Here is an 18,805-nt window from a genome sequence, read left to right as displayed (position 1 = left end):
GTCGCCAGGGGAGACGAGGGGAAACCGGAAGGGGGCGGGGCGGCCAGGCGCTGTGCTGGCGCTCGCTCCCGCGCTCCCAGTCTCTCCCCGCAGGCCAGGCGGGCAGGGGCGGCGGCGGCGGCAGCGGCGGCAGCGGCAGCAGCAGCAGCAGCAGCAGCAGCAGCAGCAGCAGCGCCATGGGGTGTTTCTTCTCCCGCCGCAGGAAGCCGGCCCAGGGCGGCCAGCAGCAGCAGCAGCAGCAGCAGCAGGCGGGGGGAGCCGGCCAAGACGCGGCGGCCGGCGAGGAGAAGGCACCGCCCCAGTACAGCTGGGACCAGCGACCCAAGGTACCGCCCCGTACCCCCCCACCCCGGTGGGGGTATCGGCTGGCATGGCGGGCAGTGCGTCGCCCTCTTCTGCCACCCGGGCTTTGCGGGGCTGCAGCCGTGGCGGGGCCCCCGCGCTGGGCGGCGGCCACTCCCCCGGGGGCGGCGGGGGCGGGGTGGTGGCAGTGTGGAAGCGGGGCCGCCGCGGCGGGGAGCTCGCCTTCCCCGGTACCGCTATTACGGCCCGCCTAGTGGGGTTCAGTGCATTTATTTAAAAAGAAAATTAAAAAGTATTTGGCCCGAGGGTTTTTAGCAGGCAGTCGCACGTAAAGTGTGCGAGCGGAGATGCTGTGGCTGCCGCCTGTGCCAGCGCCAGTCCCCGGGCCGGCTGGCGCCCCCGCTCCTGGTGTTTCACCGGGGGCAGAAAACGTGTGCCTTGTGTCCCGGCACAGAATACCTGTCCTAGGTATTCCTCCTGCGTGGCTCTTTCGGTTGTTGATTTTTTTGTTTGGTTGGTTGGGTTTTTTTGTTTGTTTAGGTTGTGGTTTTGGGGTGTGGTTTTTTTTGTGGTTTTGGGGGTTTTGTTTTCTTTTTTTTTTTTTTTTTTTAATACTAGAGAAACTAGGACTAGCCTATCAGTCCCTGAAGTAACAGCTGAAGACAAATCCTCCCCAGTGCCGTTTCCAGACCTGCTGAACGCAATCATGAAGTCTCAAGCAGGAAAGCACTTTAGTGCTGGATTAAATATATTTCTTCATACCTTCGTTTCAAGTTTCACTTCCTAAATGTGTTGTGACATCATAGCCCTGCTAGGTGTCCCCTCCTTTCCAGCCACCTTTGGGTGGGGGAAGGAGAAAATGAGGCAGACCATAACCGTAATTGATGTGGTTTTAACAAAAAAAAAAAATCTCTAGACTTTTATGCCATGTTTTACAAGTATAGAAAAGAAAATGTGTGAGCTCATTTGAATGCTTAGCTTGCTTGGTTTTTGAACTTAGCCAGGTGCTTTAGGGTGTCCCTTAAGACTTCCAAGTAGATTAAGACAAACTCAGATGGAAATGAGGTAGAGAGCCTGCGCGTAGCCTGGAGGAATCAGGCTTATCCTTGAGGATAAAGAAGATTGATCTGTGTTGGGCTTGTTGCTTTGACTTCCTGGTGGATATTTGCAGTGCAGTGCTGGAGAGAGAAGAGGATGGCAGCCTGTTACTTGTATGTAGACTGTTCTCACAGGGAGAGGGCTGTACCAAAACTGTATTTTAGAGTAGCAAAACAAATCTTAGCTCTGTGCAAAAGTACATTACTAAATGAGCATTTGAAATCATATGATTTAATCTTAGAGCAGATTCATCAGCTACAGCTTGCCTTACAGGAGACTTTTTACTCTATCTGCTTATGTGGCACTAACTTCTAAAACTAACAGGAGGAAAGTCAGGACAGAGAAATACTTGATTCAAAGAACAGCCAGCCTTGTTGCTAAGGAGATGACTGTTGTTAACATGCTGGAAGAAGGCTCAAGTTAACAGATGAGGCTATTACAGCACCAACAATCTATCTCTGTGGAGAAGAAAAAGTATGTAATGTATTGCATGTACAACTTCCTCCTTTTCTATAAAAGACTCTTAGAAACCAGAAGAATCAGTGAGTTTGGGCCGTGCTACTGAACTGCAGAAGCCGTCAAATTAGCTGCACTGTGCAGCTCAAGAGCAGCTATTTAATGTTTAAGCTCACTTCTCTTACTCTTTGCAGCCTTATCTTTCATTGGGCTTTTGGGCGTATGCTTAGTGCACTAAACCAGGGAAGCAGCAGTGAGACATCTGGCCTTGGGTAAAGGAATACTGAACCCTCAGTGCGCTAGTCTTGTTGATCCTAGTTTGCATTAAGTGATACTAAGTTAGTGTTAATGTAGTAGCTTCAAGTATTGTCTCTGATACATTGTCCTGTTGTCTATTGCTTTCTCATTTCTGATGCATCACGTATATTACACTCATTCATTTCACCATTTGTGTTTGTACACAACATTAGATTGAAGTCAGTCAGAAAACTTGTGGCATCAGGACTGCTTTTTGTTCATCAAGTGCATAGAATTGTATTCTGAACCCAGAAAACATCAACTCTGTCAACAGATGTGCTAGTGGTCCTTTGATGTTCGTTTCCTGTTAGTTTTAATAATGTGTCGACACACCATTTGGGTTGGGAGTGTGTTTCCAGTTTTAGGCTCTCCTGCTCGGTGATGGAGTTTTGGTTATATAGTTCTGCCAGAGGTTTGACAATTGTCTACAGTTGCTGTAAGCTATCCTCTGTACCTTCTTACGGGTGGCTAAGTCTTGCTGCTCAGAGCCTCCAGCTTCCTGTGAACTAATGCCATGCTGGTACTCTTACTGTAGGCAGAAAAATGTAGGCATGCTCGTGTACATGGTTGTCTGATTAGGCATGTGAAAAGAGGTGGCTGCTAGCTGGCAGCAGTGCTGGAAGAAGCTCTGAACCTGAGGAGTTCCTCAAGCAAAACGATTTCTTCTGCTTCTGAAGGACGGCATTGTTAGTGTAGTTCATTTTAATTGTGTTCTGGTGGCAAAAGATGATTAGCATCTGCTAGTGTAGACCAAAGAGCAATATGACAATATCCTAGTGGCCACATAACTCTTGTATAATAGTCTTGAAAATGGACTGTGTGATACTAATATCCAAATAGAATATTATAAGATGCTGATAGTTGAATTGAAATTAACGGAAGTATATGAATTTGAGGGGCCTTTTCAGATTTCTATGTGACACCATTTAAGTGAGGACGGAAGTCTGTGTGTTGTGATGGCACATATACCCATGTGCTGCGACCTTCCCTGCAGGAGAAGAAACACAAAAATCTGTACAGTCTTTTTTGCTGTTGTCTCATGTTTAAAGAAGTAGGATTAGACTATGATTGCCATGGTATTTAAAGCTTAGAGGGACTTTCCTTCCCAGATGATTTTTCCTTTTAGAAGGAACAAGTAAGGTTTTGTTTTATGTCAGTTGACTTTTGCAACTTAACTGCTTTAGTTGGTAGGAAACATGCAGTTATCATTGCTATATCAGGCTGTGATGGCTATATTCGAACAGTTTAAAAAAAACCTCAGAGGTGTAACTTTCTACGCAGATCACAGATAAGTCTTTTGTTGGTTACTTTATATTTGAGGGCTCTGCTAGAATGGTGTGAGCTGATGTGTACATCTTGACCTATCTACATCTTGTTTAGGTAGACACTTTATATTTTATTTTGAAGTATAAATAAATGTTACAGGAGATTCTGGGAAGACCCTTGCGCCGAGTCACGAGATTCAGACTGGACCCTTTTACTTTCTCTGCTCCTTCCTGGGAAGGACCCTAGGTGCAACTCGATCCAGACTTAGCCCTGACTGTAAAGAAGAGTTCAGACCCTAGGTTTTGTCACAGAGCCGGTTTATTCCAGCTTGAGCTGGGCCCCTCCCAGGAGGGGCCTTGAACAAAGAAACCCCTGGGCAATTATACCCTTAACAATCTAAGTCCCCACTCCTCATGCACTCTTCATGTGCTGTCCACGCAACAGTTAGTCCAGTGGTATTTCAGGGCTGGGGTCGTCTTGCTCCTCATCAAGTACCCTCCCTGTGTCTAGGCAATCCATCTCCTTATCTTCAGAGTTTGCAGCTGGTCATTAGTTTCCTTGTTTTCTGGCTTGGACCAGCCCCTAGGGCCCCTCAGTAAAAGTTACCATGGTCTTGTTCATTATCTGCTGCCTATTTTGAAGGTCTTTTTTTCGAGTTATGGTTTTGGTCCCACTTATCTTGTAGATTAGGATGTCCCGTGCTCCTTTGTTACCTCCTCTGCATAGCTATCTGTGCTAACAAACAGAGTTTGTTTAAAGTTCACTTACGCGAAGTTTTAAACAAGGCCTACTCATGCTAAGCTATAGTCCAGCTACAGTACAACCACACTCAATTCTAGTTTAGCTTACCTCTAAAGAATCACACAAGTAATTCTAGCATTCTATCAGTAAACTTATCTTAATCTCCAACTAAAAAAACACTTGCATCTCTTTTTTTTCCCTAACTAGACAGTGAAATATTTTGTCCTTTAAGGCAGTGCATCTCCCTTATGCTTCCCAGTGCACCAGGATGACTACTGCTGTATTTTTCAAAACGTAGTCTATCAACTGAGAAACAGTCAGAAGGTTCATATTAAACAATATTTCCAGTTAAGTCAGATATAGACATGTAGTAGCTTCCTTTCTTCTTCCTCTTCTCCTGTCTGCAATATTTGACTGGTTTATGCTATTATGGGTACTCTGGAGGAGGGGGAATGTTACAAAGAATAGAATTAAATGTGCCTTCAGACTGTTGTATTGGCTGCATTTAAAGTCAAGGTGTGCAGGAGATGCTCCAAGATTAAAAATTGCATGCTAGTGACTGAAGCCTGTGCATGTTGTCCCTCTTTCCACCTTTTCTTGTTGCCCAAGAATCTAGAAATCTGTCAGAGGTGAGTAACTTCAACAGTCTCCAGAGGATGTTGCAACTCAGTGCTCAAGGGCACCAATCCCATGCAAGTATGAATGTGCAGAAGTGTCTAGGCCTGGGAAGGCACTTTTCTTGCTTATTTCCTTTCTGTTAATTCCCCTACTGACAAAAATAGTACCTAAAGCCTCTTAAGTTTGTGTGCCTACGCTATAGCTGCAGCTTTTAATGTCACTGGATCAGCAGCCAACTCCTGTATGTCCATCGACTGTATATAAGTCCATAGCTGAACCACCATCTGTTGTGATTTAGAGAGAGAAGGTTTTTTTTTTTTGAGAATGGTAATTAAAAGAGAAGACCTTAGTGTGTGTCATTTAGAAAAACGTAACAAATTATTGTTTGCTCAGCAGGCTAGATCCAGGGAGAACCACAATCCATTGACAGCAGTGCATTCTCATATTTGTGGTGGTGTATCATTACTGACTAAAACCCTTTTCCTGATGGACCCAGTGAAAAAGTCTTAAGACATAAACTCACTCTAGAAAGAGTTCAGGAAGCTATTGATTCTTGACACGGTTACCACTAAAAACTGCGAGGGTCTAGTACTTCTAGGTCTTCTTCCAAATGGGAGCTGCCTAGTCTTGGTGTCGGTAAACTGGATAGTGGCAGCTAAAGAGATGTACGTCATCTGCAGCCTTCACGTCTGGCCTCTGACCTTCTTGCAAGACAAGTGTTTGTAGGAAGGAAAGCTGCTTAATACACCTTGCACCTTGTGCAGCAGGACTTCCTAAAAGTCAAAGCATCCATGACAAACTTTTGTTTGTCTTCCAGTCTCTCCTTTCTTTGTTCTTTAAAATCCCTGCTTCTTCCAATTTGTCCTCTAGACCTTTGCAACAAATTATCACCAATGTCATGGCTGATAACCAAAGATGAGACTTCTGTGCTTCTGTTGAGGGGGAAGAACATTGTGTAAGGAAGGATTACTTTTGCGTCATCATATTTTTTTTTTTTAGGTCCCTGTATGGAGTAATTCCTGAAGCTGCACATACCACATCTGTTAGAAGATTTCAACTCGTGAGCTGTGTCTGTATCTATTAGTGCAGGACTTATATCTGCTCCAAAAAACTCTTTAAATTTGTCTGAAAGCATTAAAAGTTGCCTCTCTAAATACTGTCATCACTTGGACTTATACCAGCCTAGGGGAAAAAAAGACATCTAAAAATGTATTAAGGGATGGAGACTAAAGCACCTATCTGGGTGAGGTACATGGATTTGGACAAAGTTCTTTGAAGCTTTATCCAAATGCAAAGGATAAATAGATGAGTTATCAAACAGTTGATTTTTGCTGACCTGTCACATACTTAAGATTTTACTGCAAAAGTTGCACTAGGCAGAATGGGCAGAGAAATCTCCATAGCCCTGGTTATGGTTGTATGAATGAACCTGCAGATGTTACCTTCTTTTGGTTTTTCTAGCCTGCTTTTTTTGCTATGTTGCAAAGACAGAGCTGAAGGAGCAGTTAGTGCTGGCTGGCAGGGGAAGGAAAGTGGATGCAGTGATTTAATGTTAACCTGTTGATGATAGCTGCAATCTTCAGAGCTGGTGAGCATGGGACTCCATGATGAGTGTATTAACAGCTATTAGATGCATCCTCAAAATCGTAGTTCTGCCTTTCATGCTCCTTTCTTTGGTGTGTTCCTTTTACTCAGGGGAAGTGAAGCATTCCAATCCACTACAGTCTCTGGGTTACCCTTTCCTCACAGGGACAGTAACACAGCAGGGGAAGAGAGTGTTAAATCTATTTCATTTAGTCCCTTCAGTCTGTATGGCAGTGTTAGTCAATAAATAGTCTTGGTCTTTACAAGGAAATCTGCAAAGCAAAATTAAAGGAAATTGACAAACTCCCTAGTGTGGTGAACAAACTGTAAGTAAGAGTTGTGTCAGTGCAAAACTCTTCATTCATGTCAGGGAAATACAATTGTTTTCCTGAATCTGGTAATAAGCTGACTTTTTTTTTTTAATTATTATTAAACTCTACTACTACTCTTTCTCAAGCACTCTCATTTGAAACTATCTGTAAGCTGTGGATTAGCTGACCAACCAGTGGTTTTCACCTCGGCCTAAATAAAATCACAAGGTAGAGTTGAAGTTTCACACATCTCTGCAAAGGCTGCTGTGTAGGATGAGCTAGTGTTGCTTCGGAGGCTTTTTAAAGCAGAGCAATTTAGAAGGATGTGCTTAGCTGCTAGCTTTCAAAAAAGCTGCAAGTTCTGGAAACTTTCAACTTCTTCCTGCGCGAAGTAACTGTTCCGTTTTGAAGGCAGTAAGCCTGTCTCCCGTGATTATTAAAAAACCCCAAACATATATATACATAAATGTTCTAGGAGATGCCTGGGAAGAATGTGTCCAAAAGCAATTTTGATACTTATATTCTGAAGTATGAGAGAATATGAATATAGGTATTTTATATACAGATCAAATATGTAACATTACATGAGACTTAAGACCTTAGAGGATTCAAATCCTAATCATACTGTGTGGCTGACTCTCCATGCTGTGTCCCTCATCCCTGGTGTACGGCGTTCAGCTTTGAGGCCCCCAACATAAGAAGGATGTGGACCTGTTGGAGAGGGTCCACAGGAGGGCCATGAAGATGGTCAGAGCGCTAGAGCACCTCTCCTATGAGGACAGGCTGAGAGAGTTGGGGCTGTTCAGCCTGGAGAAGAGAAGGCTCTGGGGAGACCTGATAGTGGCCTTCCAGTACATGAAGGGGGCCTACAGGGAAGACAGGGAGGGACTTTTGACAAGGGCATGTAGTGATATGACAAGAGGTAATGGCTTTAAGCTGGAAGAGGGTAGATTTAGATTAGGTATAAGGAAGAAATTCTTTACTGTGAGAGTAGTGAGGCACTGGAACAGGTTGCCCAAAGAAGCTGTAGATGCCCTCCATCCCTGGAAGTGTTCGAGTCCAGGCTGGAGGGGATGTTGAACGACCTAGACTAGTGGAAGCAGGGGAGTTGGAACTAGATGATCTTTAAGGTCCCTTCCAACCCAAACCATTCTATAATTTGAGCCTCACAATTTTATTTATAACTCCTCCAACTAACTTTCCTGGATATGTACTAGTGGTATTAAATATGATTGAGGGAAGATTTCTAGGAAGCTATCTTAATTGTCTCAACTTGCGTTTGTTTTTTTTTTTTTTTTTTAAATTTTTATTTTTTTAAGATTCATCAGCTGCAACCCTCCTTTCCTATCCGGAGGTCAGATATATTGTATATAAAGGAGTACATTTTATTGGTTGGTAGAGACTTGTAGCTTCCATTAGCTGTTCTGGACAAGAACTCTCTAGGCTGAACTGGTTTAGTGAATGTCTGGTGCTAGCCTGTCCTGGTTTATGCCTTTTTCTGGTCTCTAAATCTTGTGCAAATGTTTGAAATACTGAAGAGGAGGAGTAATAGTTTCTTACAAATCGGGCTATACAAGGAACTATTGTAATGCTTTGACACTGATTATGGTGCCCTCGAGCTGATAATCAAATTGCAGGTTTGTGAAGGTCTTATATTAGACTAGTTCAACTGCTTGTATACTTCTAAGTGCTGTTTTAATAAGCTTTCACAAGAGGGCAGAGTAGAATTTGGTCTGGGAACTGTAGTTGTCCTGAAACTACCATATATCTAGAAATGACCCAGTTCAGATTATTTCAGTGTTGCAATAGCACGGGTTGTATTATTCATGCTGTCCACCTGTACTGCTTACCCTCCTGGGGGGTCCCCAGTGGAGAGTCTGAGGGAAAGCCACAGCCTCTCTCAAATGTCACTCCCTGGCCGCACTGCCAATGTTTGCTTATCTCTTGTAGCTAAAACAATCATGTAGCTGGTTTTAGCAGAAGAATCTTGTAGGTGTTGGCATAAGGTAATGCTGTGGCGCAGATAAGCAAGCTCTGTAGTTTGCAAACATAATTAAGGAGATGCTGCTTGAAAGCAGCAAGGTTTCCTTGCAACGTGTTGAGATGTGGTAAAATATGACGAAGAAAGCTACTTGAAAAGGAAATACTGTGTATCTCTAGCTTTATGAATTTTTAAGGATGTTGGCCAGTTCATTTATTACAGTTCTTACAGTAATGCCCAGGACCATCATCCTTGTTGAAACAGTTGAGTCTGCAGAGAAAACTAGCTCCCCCTTTCTTTATTAGAGGACAAACTGAGTTAGGATTTTTCCCCTGGAGTATCTCAGAAGTGGTGCAGTTTCAGTTCTTTGTTGTACCTCAATACTGTGCGTTCCAGTAGCTTACCTGAAGAGCTTCTTCTGATCTTTCATCATTCTCTGAAGAGTTTTCTGGCAGGTTATCCTGTACAATTTAGTGCTGCCTCAATTAATGTAAGTCAGTTGACATTTAGCATTATAATATTCTCTGTGTGTGAAGACTGTCATGTTCTTTTTTTCTTCCTCCAGATTGACCCCAAAGATTACACTTTTTCCGGACTTAAAGATGAAACTGTGGGTCGACTGCCTGGAAAAGTAGCAGGGCAACAATTCATCATTCAGGACTGTGAGAACTGTAGTATCTACATATTTGACCATTCTGCTACGATCACTATTGATGGCTGTGTAAACTGCCAAATCTTTTTGGGACCAGTAAAAGGCAGCGTGTTTTTCCGTGACTGCAAAGATTGTAAATGCATAGTGGCCTGCCAACAGTTTCGCACTCGGGACTGCAGAAAGCTGGAGGTATTCTTGTGCTGTGCCACCCAGCCCGTTATCGAGTCCTCCACAGGTATGAAATTTGGATGTTTCCAGTACTATTATCCTGAGCTTGCTTTCCAATTTAAAGATGCTGGACTGAGTATCTTCAATAACACATGGAGCAGCATCCATGACTTTACCCCTGTGTCGGGAGAAAATAACTGGGGCCTTTTGCCTGAGAATGCTGTAGTACAAGATTATGTTCCTCTGCCTAGCTCTGAGGAGCTGAAAGCTGTCAGAATTTCTACTGATGCTACGAGGAGCATAATACCAATAACTCGAGGGCAGAGACAGAAAAACAGCGATGAATCGTGTTTGGCCGTGTTTTTTGCTGGTGACTACACAACTGCAAATGCCAGGAAGTTAATCGATGAGGTAAGAGACCTTTGTCTGCATTCAGTTTTTTGAATTTCTAATTGAACTTTCGTCTGGACAGCCTCGGTGCTCCCTGCAGGGAGACCACAGAGGCTCTGCTTGTCTACTAACCGTACGGATCAACTGCACTGTTTAAAACCTTGAAGCGAGGTAAGAGAATGGTGCTCTCTTGATCAAACAGTTGTTTTACAGCTGACATCCTGTGACTGGCACATCTGTCCTCTAATAGCTCCAGTATACTTTCCATCATGACACACCAAAGCTACATTCTAAAGAAAATGCATCGTTGATTTGATGAACTTGGCCAAATGTAGAGTAAGTGATTGGCAATGCTTGTGAAAGGGACATAGCCAATTAACTTGTTAGCTTATTGTCCTGAAAGTCACAGCTAACAAAAGAGTCTGTCCTGAAAGTTTTTTCCAGTGATAACAGAGACTTTAAAAAAATAACAAATTGTATCCAACCTGCCACTCAGTATTGGAGTTGTTTTCTGGAAGAGGCAGTGAGTGTTGGTCATGGCTGGTCAGCTGCCTTTGATAACTTAAATAGCTGGTGCTGTCTTTTTTTGTTTGTTTGTTTTGTTTTGTTTTGTTTTGTTTTCCCCGTTGAGGCAGCAGCTCCCAAGCTTAGCTGCATTTGGGCTTTTCTGGGGCTAAAACCGGTGAGTGGCTGGCTGCTTTTAGCACCCTGGAGTTCCAGGGATGACAGGGCGGAGCTGGTAACCATGAACTACAGCTTCTGAGAAGCATCTGCAAAAGCTGCTGATCCCACTGATGTATGATTAACAAAAGAACTGATGGATCTTGTTCCCTTGGGTTTTTCACTGCAAGGAAAGCAAGCTGTAGGTTGTTCCCATGCCTCCTCCCCGACCTGGCTGAATTTTTGTGGAATTGAGTTACTAACAGCTACTTGACTGAACGGAGATAATGATACTTATGGATTGTTTTTTTTCTGCACAAGGAATAGCTACAGTAAAGAGGATAATAAATGTGTTCTCCTGTGTTAGTAGCTCTTTAGAAATTAGAGTTAAGAAGATACTAAAAAACTAGTTAGTGAGCTTCTGTGGAAATTTTACTGCTTTTTACATTAATGGATGCTTTGGAAGTACAAATACAGTTGCTCCTTGTCTTCAGGCTTTTAGTTACATATTAGATTTGAAGTAAAAAGCTGTGTGTGTTTGAAAGTTTGTAACTTTTTTTTTTTTTTTGCCAAAATGGAAAATTTCAGCAGTGGATAGATGAGGGTTTGAGCTAACGCTTGACTGAACTATTGCAGACTAATGAGAACTAACTGCTTGACTCCAGATGCTGAATGCTTATAACTTCCATTAGTTTAAGCTTGTGAGGGATTGTGGGGGAAAAAACACAACCTTGGGCCATAATATAAAACAAAAGTGTTCACATTTACTCCCTTTAGGTACACTAGGGCAGAGGAGAAAATCTGGATGAATGGAATGAAAATAAACAGAGATGTCGAAAAAGCAAATGGTCTTTGAAAAGAGCAAAAGGGATCCCTTTGCTCTGTGGCTTAATATGTATGAGGAAAATGGGTCTATTCCAGCATAATCTGGATACTCGAGCAGAACTCTCTGCCTTTAGAAGCATTTCTGACATGAATTCTTTCTCTTTTAACAGATGACTGGCAAAGGCTTTCAGTTGGTACAGACTAAAGAAGTCTCAATGAAGGCAGAGGATGCTCACAGAGTTTTCCAGCAACGTGCATCGGAATTCATTCCACTGCTTGAAAAAGGTTTGTGTTGTTTTCTTTCTCTTCTTGGTATAGAAATCTAGCTGTCACTAGAGAGGTCTGGAGAAGAAAGAGGAATGAAGGAGAAATTTGTGTTTCAAGGGCATAGTGTAAAGCCAGTTGAGTTTTGGAAGCCTCAATCAGGCCCTAAGCCAGCTAAAGCTCCTGAAGGCACTAGAAATGAGCTATTCTGCGTGTATTTCGTGGCTCTGCCCCCCCTCTAGTGGTCCAACCGCATAGTTCAGAAGCAGTGACACACACAGATCTGTCTGGAGCGGTCAAGCGTTTAGACTGTTTCTAACTTATCGTCATGGTTGCTCAACCACTTAGATGTTCAGTGTTCCTGTGTACGTATTTAAGCAAATCAGTATACATGTGTATAAAGCAGGCAAGTGTTAAATTCCTGTTTATAACTGCTGTACTGTCAGAGTATTTCAAAAGCCTTTTTATTGATCTGACTGTAATTGGTTTTTGTCTCTTCCTGCAGAAGTACTGACACCTTGCCATCTGTTCTATGCTAAAGCTCAATACACACACCCAAACTTAGTAGCAATGTGCATTTTTTTTTCACAGTAATGTAAGAGGTCGGTGATGCTCATTGCAAGAACAGGACAAAAGTTATTGTACTTATCGGATAACAGTCTAGTTTAAGGGCTATTTTGCACCCATGTGGGAAGAAATAACGTGCTCAGAATGAAACCAGAGAAAGGGGATCTGCAAATAGTGGGTGAGAACAAGTCTATAAATCAGGCAGTTTGCTATCTTGAGACTGAAGCAAAAATGCCTGAATGACTCAGTCCTACTCCAGATGTCTGTGAAATGGCTCACTATTTGAGCAGTATAGTCTGACTCACTTCCACGATGCCCTGCACTCCTTAGCGTTTTTGTACCATTGCTGCCTTTCAAGAAGTAAAACTGGAGTCCTGCCAGAGTCTCTGCAAAAATGAGGATGGAATTGCAGATACTTTCTTTTCAGATAACACTGTACTTTGAAGCTATGGTTAAGCGTTTTCAATTCTTTATCCTGCATTATGGCTGCTCAAGCAAAAACCATACAGTGCTTCTTGTAAGCTTCACAATTCCTCATGGGTTGAGAAATCTACTGTTTCAATGCCAAGTTTAAAAGTAGTATTGATTCTAGATGAAACTGTCTTCTAGGTCCAGTGGTTGCTTTGGAGTTCAATGGAGATGGTGCTGTGGAAGGATGTCGAAGCACTATAAATGATGTTTTTAGTGGGACCAAGGTAAGCTGGTGTATTGCTTTATTGGCAGAAATTGTTACAGAATGTCTAGGATAATACTACAGCTTGACCATGAAGTGACATACTGGAAGATCTTTTTAGTTTTCTGAGTGGTAAAATATGGATATCCTATTTTTATTGTTGTTTTGGTTTTTTTGTACTCAGTACTCAAGTTGATTGTTGGAGACAAGAAAAATTGCCCTAGGAAAAAGAGTACTAAATCCCCATATCTATTGAAGAATAGAAGATTTTCCCTTAAAACTGTCATTCCACATAGCAGTAAAACCAAATTCTGTAAATATAGTAGGGAAAGCTCTGCTCGAAGTCTTATACTGAAGTCTGCTTTGTGATGTCCTAGCCTATTAAACGTTGAGAAAGATAATACAATGGGATTTCAACTTTTTTCAAAGTTTACTTTTGCTGTGTAGGATATCGCAGAATGCCTTCCTTCAAAGGCATTTTTCTTTTTCCTTCTGTCAGCGTGTTTTACTGTAGCTTCTTTACATCACACCTCCTCTTTGCTTGCTGTCCTCATTTCTCTGAATGGCAATAGTTTTGAGAAAGTTTCTGGAAACAACTAGAGCACTCCTGATAATGAGAAAGCTACAAACCCTTTGCTTTCAAGTAGCTGTTCAAAGAAGACTAGAATGTCTTTGACACACAGTGTCCATACAGCTCCTTGCTGTCTTTCAGTTCTTTTTGAAGGAGTGACTTGGAACTAGTCTGCCCAGTTTCTGGAAAACAGTAGTTTTGTAATAAGTCATCTCAAATGCAGCTAATCTTGCCTTTTTTTGTGTTTGCTCTTGCACCAGCAAAAACCTGATGTGTAGCAGGCCTTCTTTTGGCTTTCTGAGTCTTGAGAATACTAGAACTACAGTCTGGGCACTGTTGTTATATTACTGATTCTTTCTTGTGACCCAAAAGTCATAACTGGAAATTTTACCATAAAAATGGCCTCTTTTAAGCAGGAGCTAATAGTGGCTTTTTTAGTTTGTTGGGTTTTGTTTTTTTTTTTCCTTTAATACAGAACAAAGCTGATGCTTAATAGGTAATTCACTGGTTCTTCTAGATCTTTTTCTCCATTCAAAGATTGAAGTGCTGTTAATTATTAGAACAAATAAATTTTTATATTTTCCTCACTAAAATGACTGGTGTCTGTTGTTATAACACTGTGAAGGCCCTGATCTGAGATGCGTCCAGGAACCTCAGATTTTACAGTTCATGTTGTGAAGTAAGGATTGTTCCTGAAGGTGATCTGTAGTGTTTAGTTCAGTTCCAAATGTGAAATTACATACTACATCTGGGTTTAAAAGTTCTGTTTGCAGCCTGGTCCCATAGTAAAATCTACCCCTCTTATTAAGTAGTTGCTGCACTGAATTAATAAGCAGAATTTTGGGCTTCTGAGAAGTATATATCTTTATTTAGATGAAATCTAACTCCAAAACTTCTGATAAAGACTGGGTTTGTGCATGAGTCTCTAGATAATTGAATACCATGAGTATACATTTTTTAGAAAATGTATTTCTTTCTTGGGATATAATTTAGAAGTAATTTAGGGAGTAACAAACTTCAGACTTATTACTACCAGAAGGTTCAGGAATGGTTAAAATGGTTTCACCTCATTGTTGGCTGCCCTTGTCGTGTTTGAGAGTTGTTATAGTGCTCAGAAAGAATTGTAGGTATTGTTGATCAAGAAACTATGACAAAAACTCTTATGGAGACATGTGTCCCGTAAGACTTTGCAGATTAATCTGCTTTTAAGCAGGTGGCTACATTTGCATTTGAAAACCACAGTTAAAAATTTTAAAATTTATCCGTTAATAATCTTAATTTCACAAGGTTTTTGTTTCTGAAATAAATCTGATAAACGACTCTAGATACTCTAGTGAGGGTAGAAAGTTTCTTCAGTAATAGCACCATCAGAGTTTTTTGAGCTGTTTGGTAGAAACAACGTGTCACAAGGAGAGGTCTGTACTACACACTTAAGCAGACTTTGTATTTGTGTGGAGTAGGTACGTCTGCGCTCTCTACCTCTGACATTCTTTCTGATGTGACCTCTTGCACTTTTTTTGTGGTGTGCTTTCTAATATTATTTCTCCATCTCATCACTGATTCATAAAATACTCTGCAAAATGTAAATTGTAATATCCTAATGGGAAGGATGCCGAAAGGAGGTATTAAACTGTTGTAACCACGGTACTAATCACTGTCGCACCAAACTACTGCCAAATAATTAGTAGATGTTCTCAAGTCCCTTAAGTCTACCATGCGTCCAAGCAACGGTCTAGGAAACGACTTTCTTTGTGATTTATATAATATATTTTTTTTAATTGGAAATTTACTGGACAGTAAGATACTTATCTTAAAACATAGCTTAAGTAAACCAATGTTCATGTGGTATTCTGAGCTGGAGGAGAAAAGTGGTGACTGTAGGTGCGTAGTCATCTGGAGTAACGCATTCCTACAGTCTTAGTGCACTTCAGAATAGCTCAGTTGGCTGTGTGAACACTGATGTGCTGAGAGAGTGATGATTTCCTCTTGAAGTTCAGAAAATATAATATAGCAAGAACTCAATCTAAGTTTTTTGACTGAGACTATCACTTGCATGTTGAGATTGATGAGCAACCACAGCACTGTCTGTCACACTGAACTATCTGGGCATTGACAAAGGCATTTGTAATTGATTGGACTAGAGCTTGGACCTTCACATGCGTTGATCAATTTTGCAAAATGCAAATATAATTGAAGTTATTAAAAACAAAAGAAAAAAAAAGATGAAGAAGCAATTAAGCTTTTTTTGAGGGGAATATAGTGCAAGGTAGTCTTTACAAATTCTGCCTTTCTGTTAAAGGAAAGCTTAATGGTAGTCTAAGGTTTTTGTGTGTTTGTTCTTCTCCCCCTCTTCTGGACAGAGTTTGACTTTACCGAGCAAAATATATCTAAATGGACACTAGCTAAATCTGTGACCCCTGAATAATTGAGCCCAAAACTTTTAATTCCCATCAGGGGAAGGCTAGGGTTACTGCAGCTAACATGTCTGCTAGGAACAGGTGATGGTAACAAAGGGTGCAACAGGCCTCAGAGAATTCTAGGAATATTCTGTCACACAGTGGAAACCAACAGAGTTGTGCCTTTTATGAAATGCAAAAATAAAAATAACAATGTCTGTCTTCAAATGAGCAAAGACTACTTGAACTTCTTTTAGTGATGCATAACTATATCTTTGTTTAATGAAACAGGTTTTTGTATCGGAGAGCAAGGCATCAGCATCTCAAGATGTAGACAATTTCTACAACTTTGCTGACATGCAGATGGAAATGTGAAGTTTAACATGAAGGTGTTCACGAACGGTTTGTCTCAGCACTTGGATGCCACTTGGCTTGAATGTTGCAGTAGTATCTGAGAAGTTTTGCCATTTGGTTTTGTATTTCTCGTATATCCCTTTTATAAATCTGTAGGTGTTTTTAATACCATATTACCTGAACTGGAGTAAATGGCATAGCTCCCCATGTGCATTGTGTTTGAAACTTGTATTTCAACTCCAGAAACAATGGAGGTTTTCTACTAACTTTCTACAGTGATTTCTCAACTTCTATTGACACTTGAATGTTTCTTGTCAACCTCTAATGGTAATACATATTTGAAAAGTGCAGTGCTGATCCAAATTTGATGCAGTAGTAATTGTTACCTTTAACTCAGACACAATTGTTTAGAAAGTGCACTTACATGAAACTTGCTGTTCAAAACTTTCCCACATGCAAATTTGTCTTCATTGGGAGCCAGGGAGGAAGCTGTAGTCGTTGACTTGTTCTGAAAGCCTAGTCTGAAATGAATTCTTACAGCATGCTTTCAGAAGCAGTGCGTGACTTATAAAATGTACATCTGGCTTGTTCTGCTTCAGCATCTTTTTTTGAGTAAAGTTGTTTGCAGCAGCGTTTATGCTGAGAGTTGTCATAACAGCATTCTGGTAAGTGAGTACTCACCAGGCTCTTCTGCTTTGAGGTGAATTCTGAGCACGAGTGTTCTGCTGAAGATGCTCTAAGGTCCATTCAGGGTCTTTGATGATACAGCTGCCTCCAGTATTCCCAAGTCATCTATGGGATATACATGAGGTTCCTTTGGACTCAGAGCAATAAGTCTCTGGCAGTGTTGTTATTTGCTACAAGGGACATGCAGCAACCAGAAGTCAGTGAGGGGTTCTGATGGCTTTAAAAAAGCTCTTCCCCTCTAGACCCCAGGAGAAGGGTTTTACGCTCAGTAGTAGTAGTACTGAAAATTTGTGTTAAGTATTACGCACTGCTGTTGGGTTTATTTTGGATTAATTCTTAAAACAAACTGAAGATGTGCTACTAACATTTTGGGAGATGCATTTGAATTGTGATCACTATGGATGCTTATTAGTGCATATTAGAATGCAAATCTGTATGGATATTAAATACATGGTTGATTTATTTTTGCATATTACATCCTTACTGATTTTTTTACATGAACTTAAAGCTTATGTCCAGGTTTACAAGCCCTCTCTAATACTTGAACAGATTGCGTGTGCACAAAACCAAATTTCTTAATTAAAATTGTGGCTTACCAATTTCTGTAGCCTTTGTAATTCATTGAATGGACTGGGGCTGTGTTGAGATGCTAAAGCAATAATTTCCTCGTTATGGTCATCTGTCAAAAGGGAGGATCTTGCGCATCTTAACTGAAAATGAGTTTCACAGCTCTGAGCTCCAAAAGTGGGTGGCTAAAACACATCTTTTTCTAATTTTTTAGAATTAGCACATGAAAGAATCTGTTCTCCTTAAATTCATAATTCTGTCATGCCTGAGAGATTTTCTGAGCTGTCATTTTGTTGCTACTAGGCAAATGCTTGCCCTTAGTTTAAACTATATATCAAGAAAATGTCCTTAGAACCTCTTGTGGATGTTGTGCATAGATTAAATAAGAAAGGATCTCTCCTGAAGTCACTAAACTATTAGTGTACTGAGGGTAAGAAAAATGTCACTTTTGTGAAATGTTTTTGTTTGACAAAGTGAAATAAAATCAAGCTGCCACCAGAGTCTGACTGGTAGTGGAAATTACCACTTATTTGCACTTAGCCAGCCAGGATTTTTTTTTTTTTATATGTGTGAGGAGAGGCTGTGAAAACAGCTAAAAATCCTAGGTCAGTTTCCAAAGTACTAGCCTAAGTCATCAATGAACATTTACAGGAATTATTCTAGACACGTACAGTAAGAGTAGTTTTCTGGTATGGACAGTACATTAAAATTGTGTAATGTACTTCAGAACAGTCATTGTGTAATTTATCTAAGCACTGCATATATTGGACTGTCTTGGTCTCTAAACATTTACATATAGTATTTCCAAACTTGTATGCTGACACATGATTATGTGTATGTTTATACTTTATTTATTTTTTTTGTATCATCAATCTGCTCTGGAAACAAAGTGCTAAATTGATTTTTGTGGCTACTTTTGCTGGAGGACAGAATGATTAATTGAAAATTAATGTAAGCTTGAAATGGAAAAACTTCTACACACTAGGAAAGAGCAGTGTTGCTTTTTTTTTTTTTTTTTTTTACATTGATAGCCTACATACCAACATAAAGGGTTTTTAATAAAAAAAAAAACCTAAATAATGAAGGAGTTTCTCAATCCAATTATTTATCTTTTGACTTCAGTTTCTTGCTAACAGGCGTTAAGAACACTTCCAGGCTAAGCATCAGGTATTGTATGTGTTACAGAATGGTACATGCTTCATGTAGTCTTTGTACGTTTGTTGTATAGCTTTTTATGTAATTTGTATTGCACTGTGAATGTGATTCATAATAAACATTGAAAATCTGAACTCTGGATTCTGGAGGACTCTTTAAAATCATGAAATATTGCAAAACATAATTACATTATATCAAGTATAAAAGCTGAATTCCGTGTT

The 18,805-nt window shown here is 40.7% G+C and overlaps 1 protein-coding gene across 1 annotated transcript; it reads left to right on the top strand.

Annotated features, from left to right (window-relative positions):
* The first annotated feature begins 61 nt into the window (after positions 1-61).
* RP2 (RP2 activator of ARL3 GTPase) lies at positions 62-18,718 on the top strand. The gene is made up of 5 exons (XM_086740648.1): positions 62-326; positions 9,221-9,886; positions 11,521-11,635; positions 12,791-12,876; positions 16,113-18,718. Exons 1-5 carry the CDS (start codon positions 177-179, stop codon positions 16,194-16,196), a joined length of 1,101 nt encoding a protein of 366 aa, XP_086596774.1. The 5' UTR covers positions 62-176; the 3' UTR covers positions 16,197-18,718.
* The last annotated feature ends 87 nt before the right edge of the window (positions 18,719-18,805 follow it).

This window comes from Chlamydotis macqueenii, chromosome 1 (assembly GCF_036417535.1).
Source record: "Chlamydotis macqueenii isolate bChlMac1 chromosome 1, bChlMac1.mat, whole genome shotgun sequence".
NCBI lineage: Eukaryota > Metazoa > Chordata > Aves > Otidiformes > Otididae > Chlamydotis > Chlamydotis macqueenii.
The sequence above is the reverse complement of the archived record's forward strand: the minus strand, read 5'-3'. Positions and strand labels throughout refer to the sequence as shown.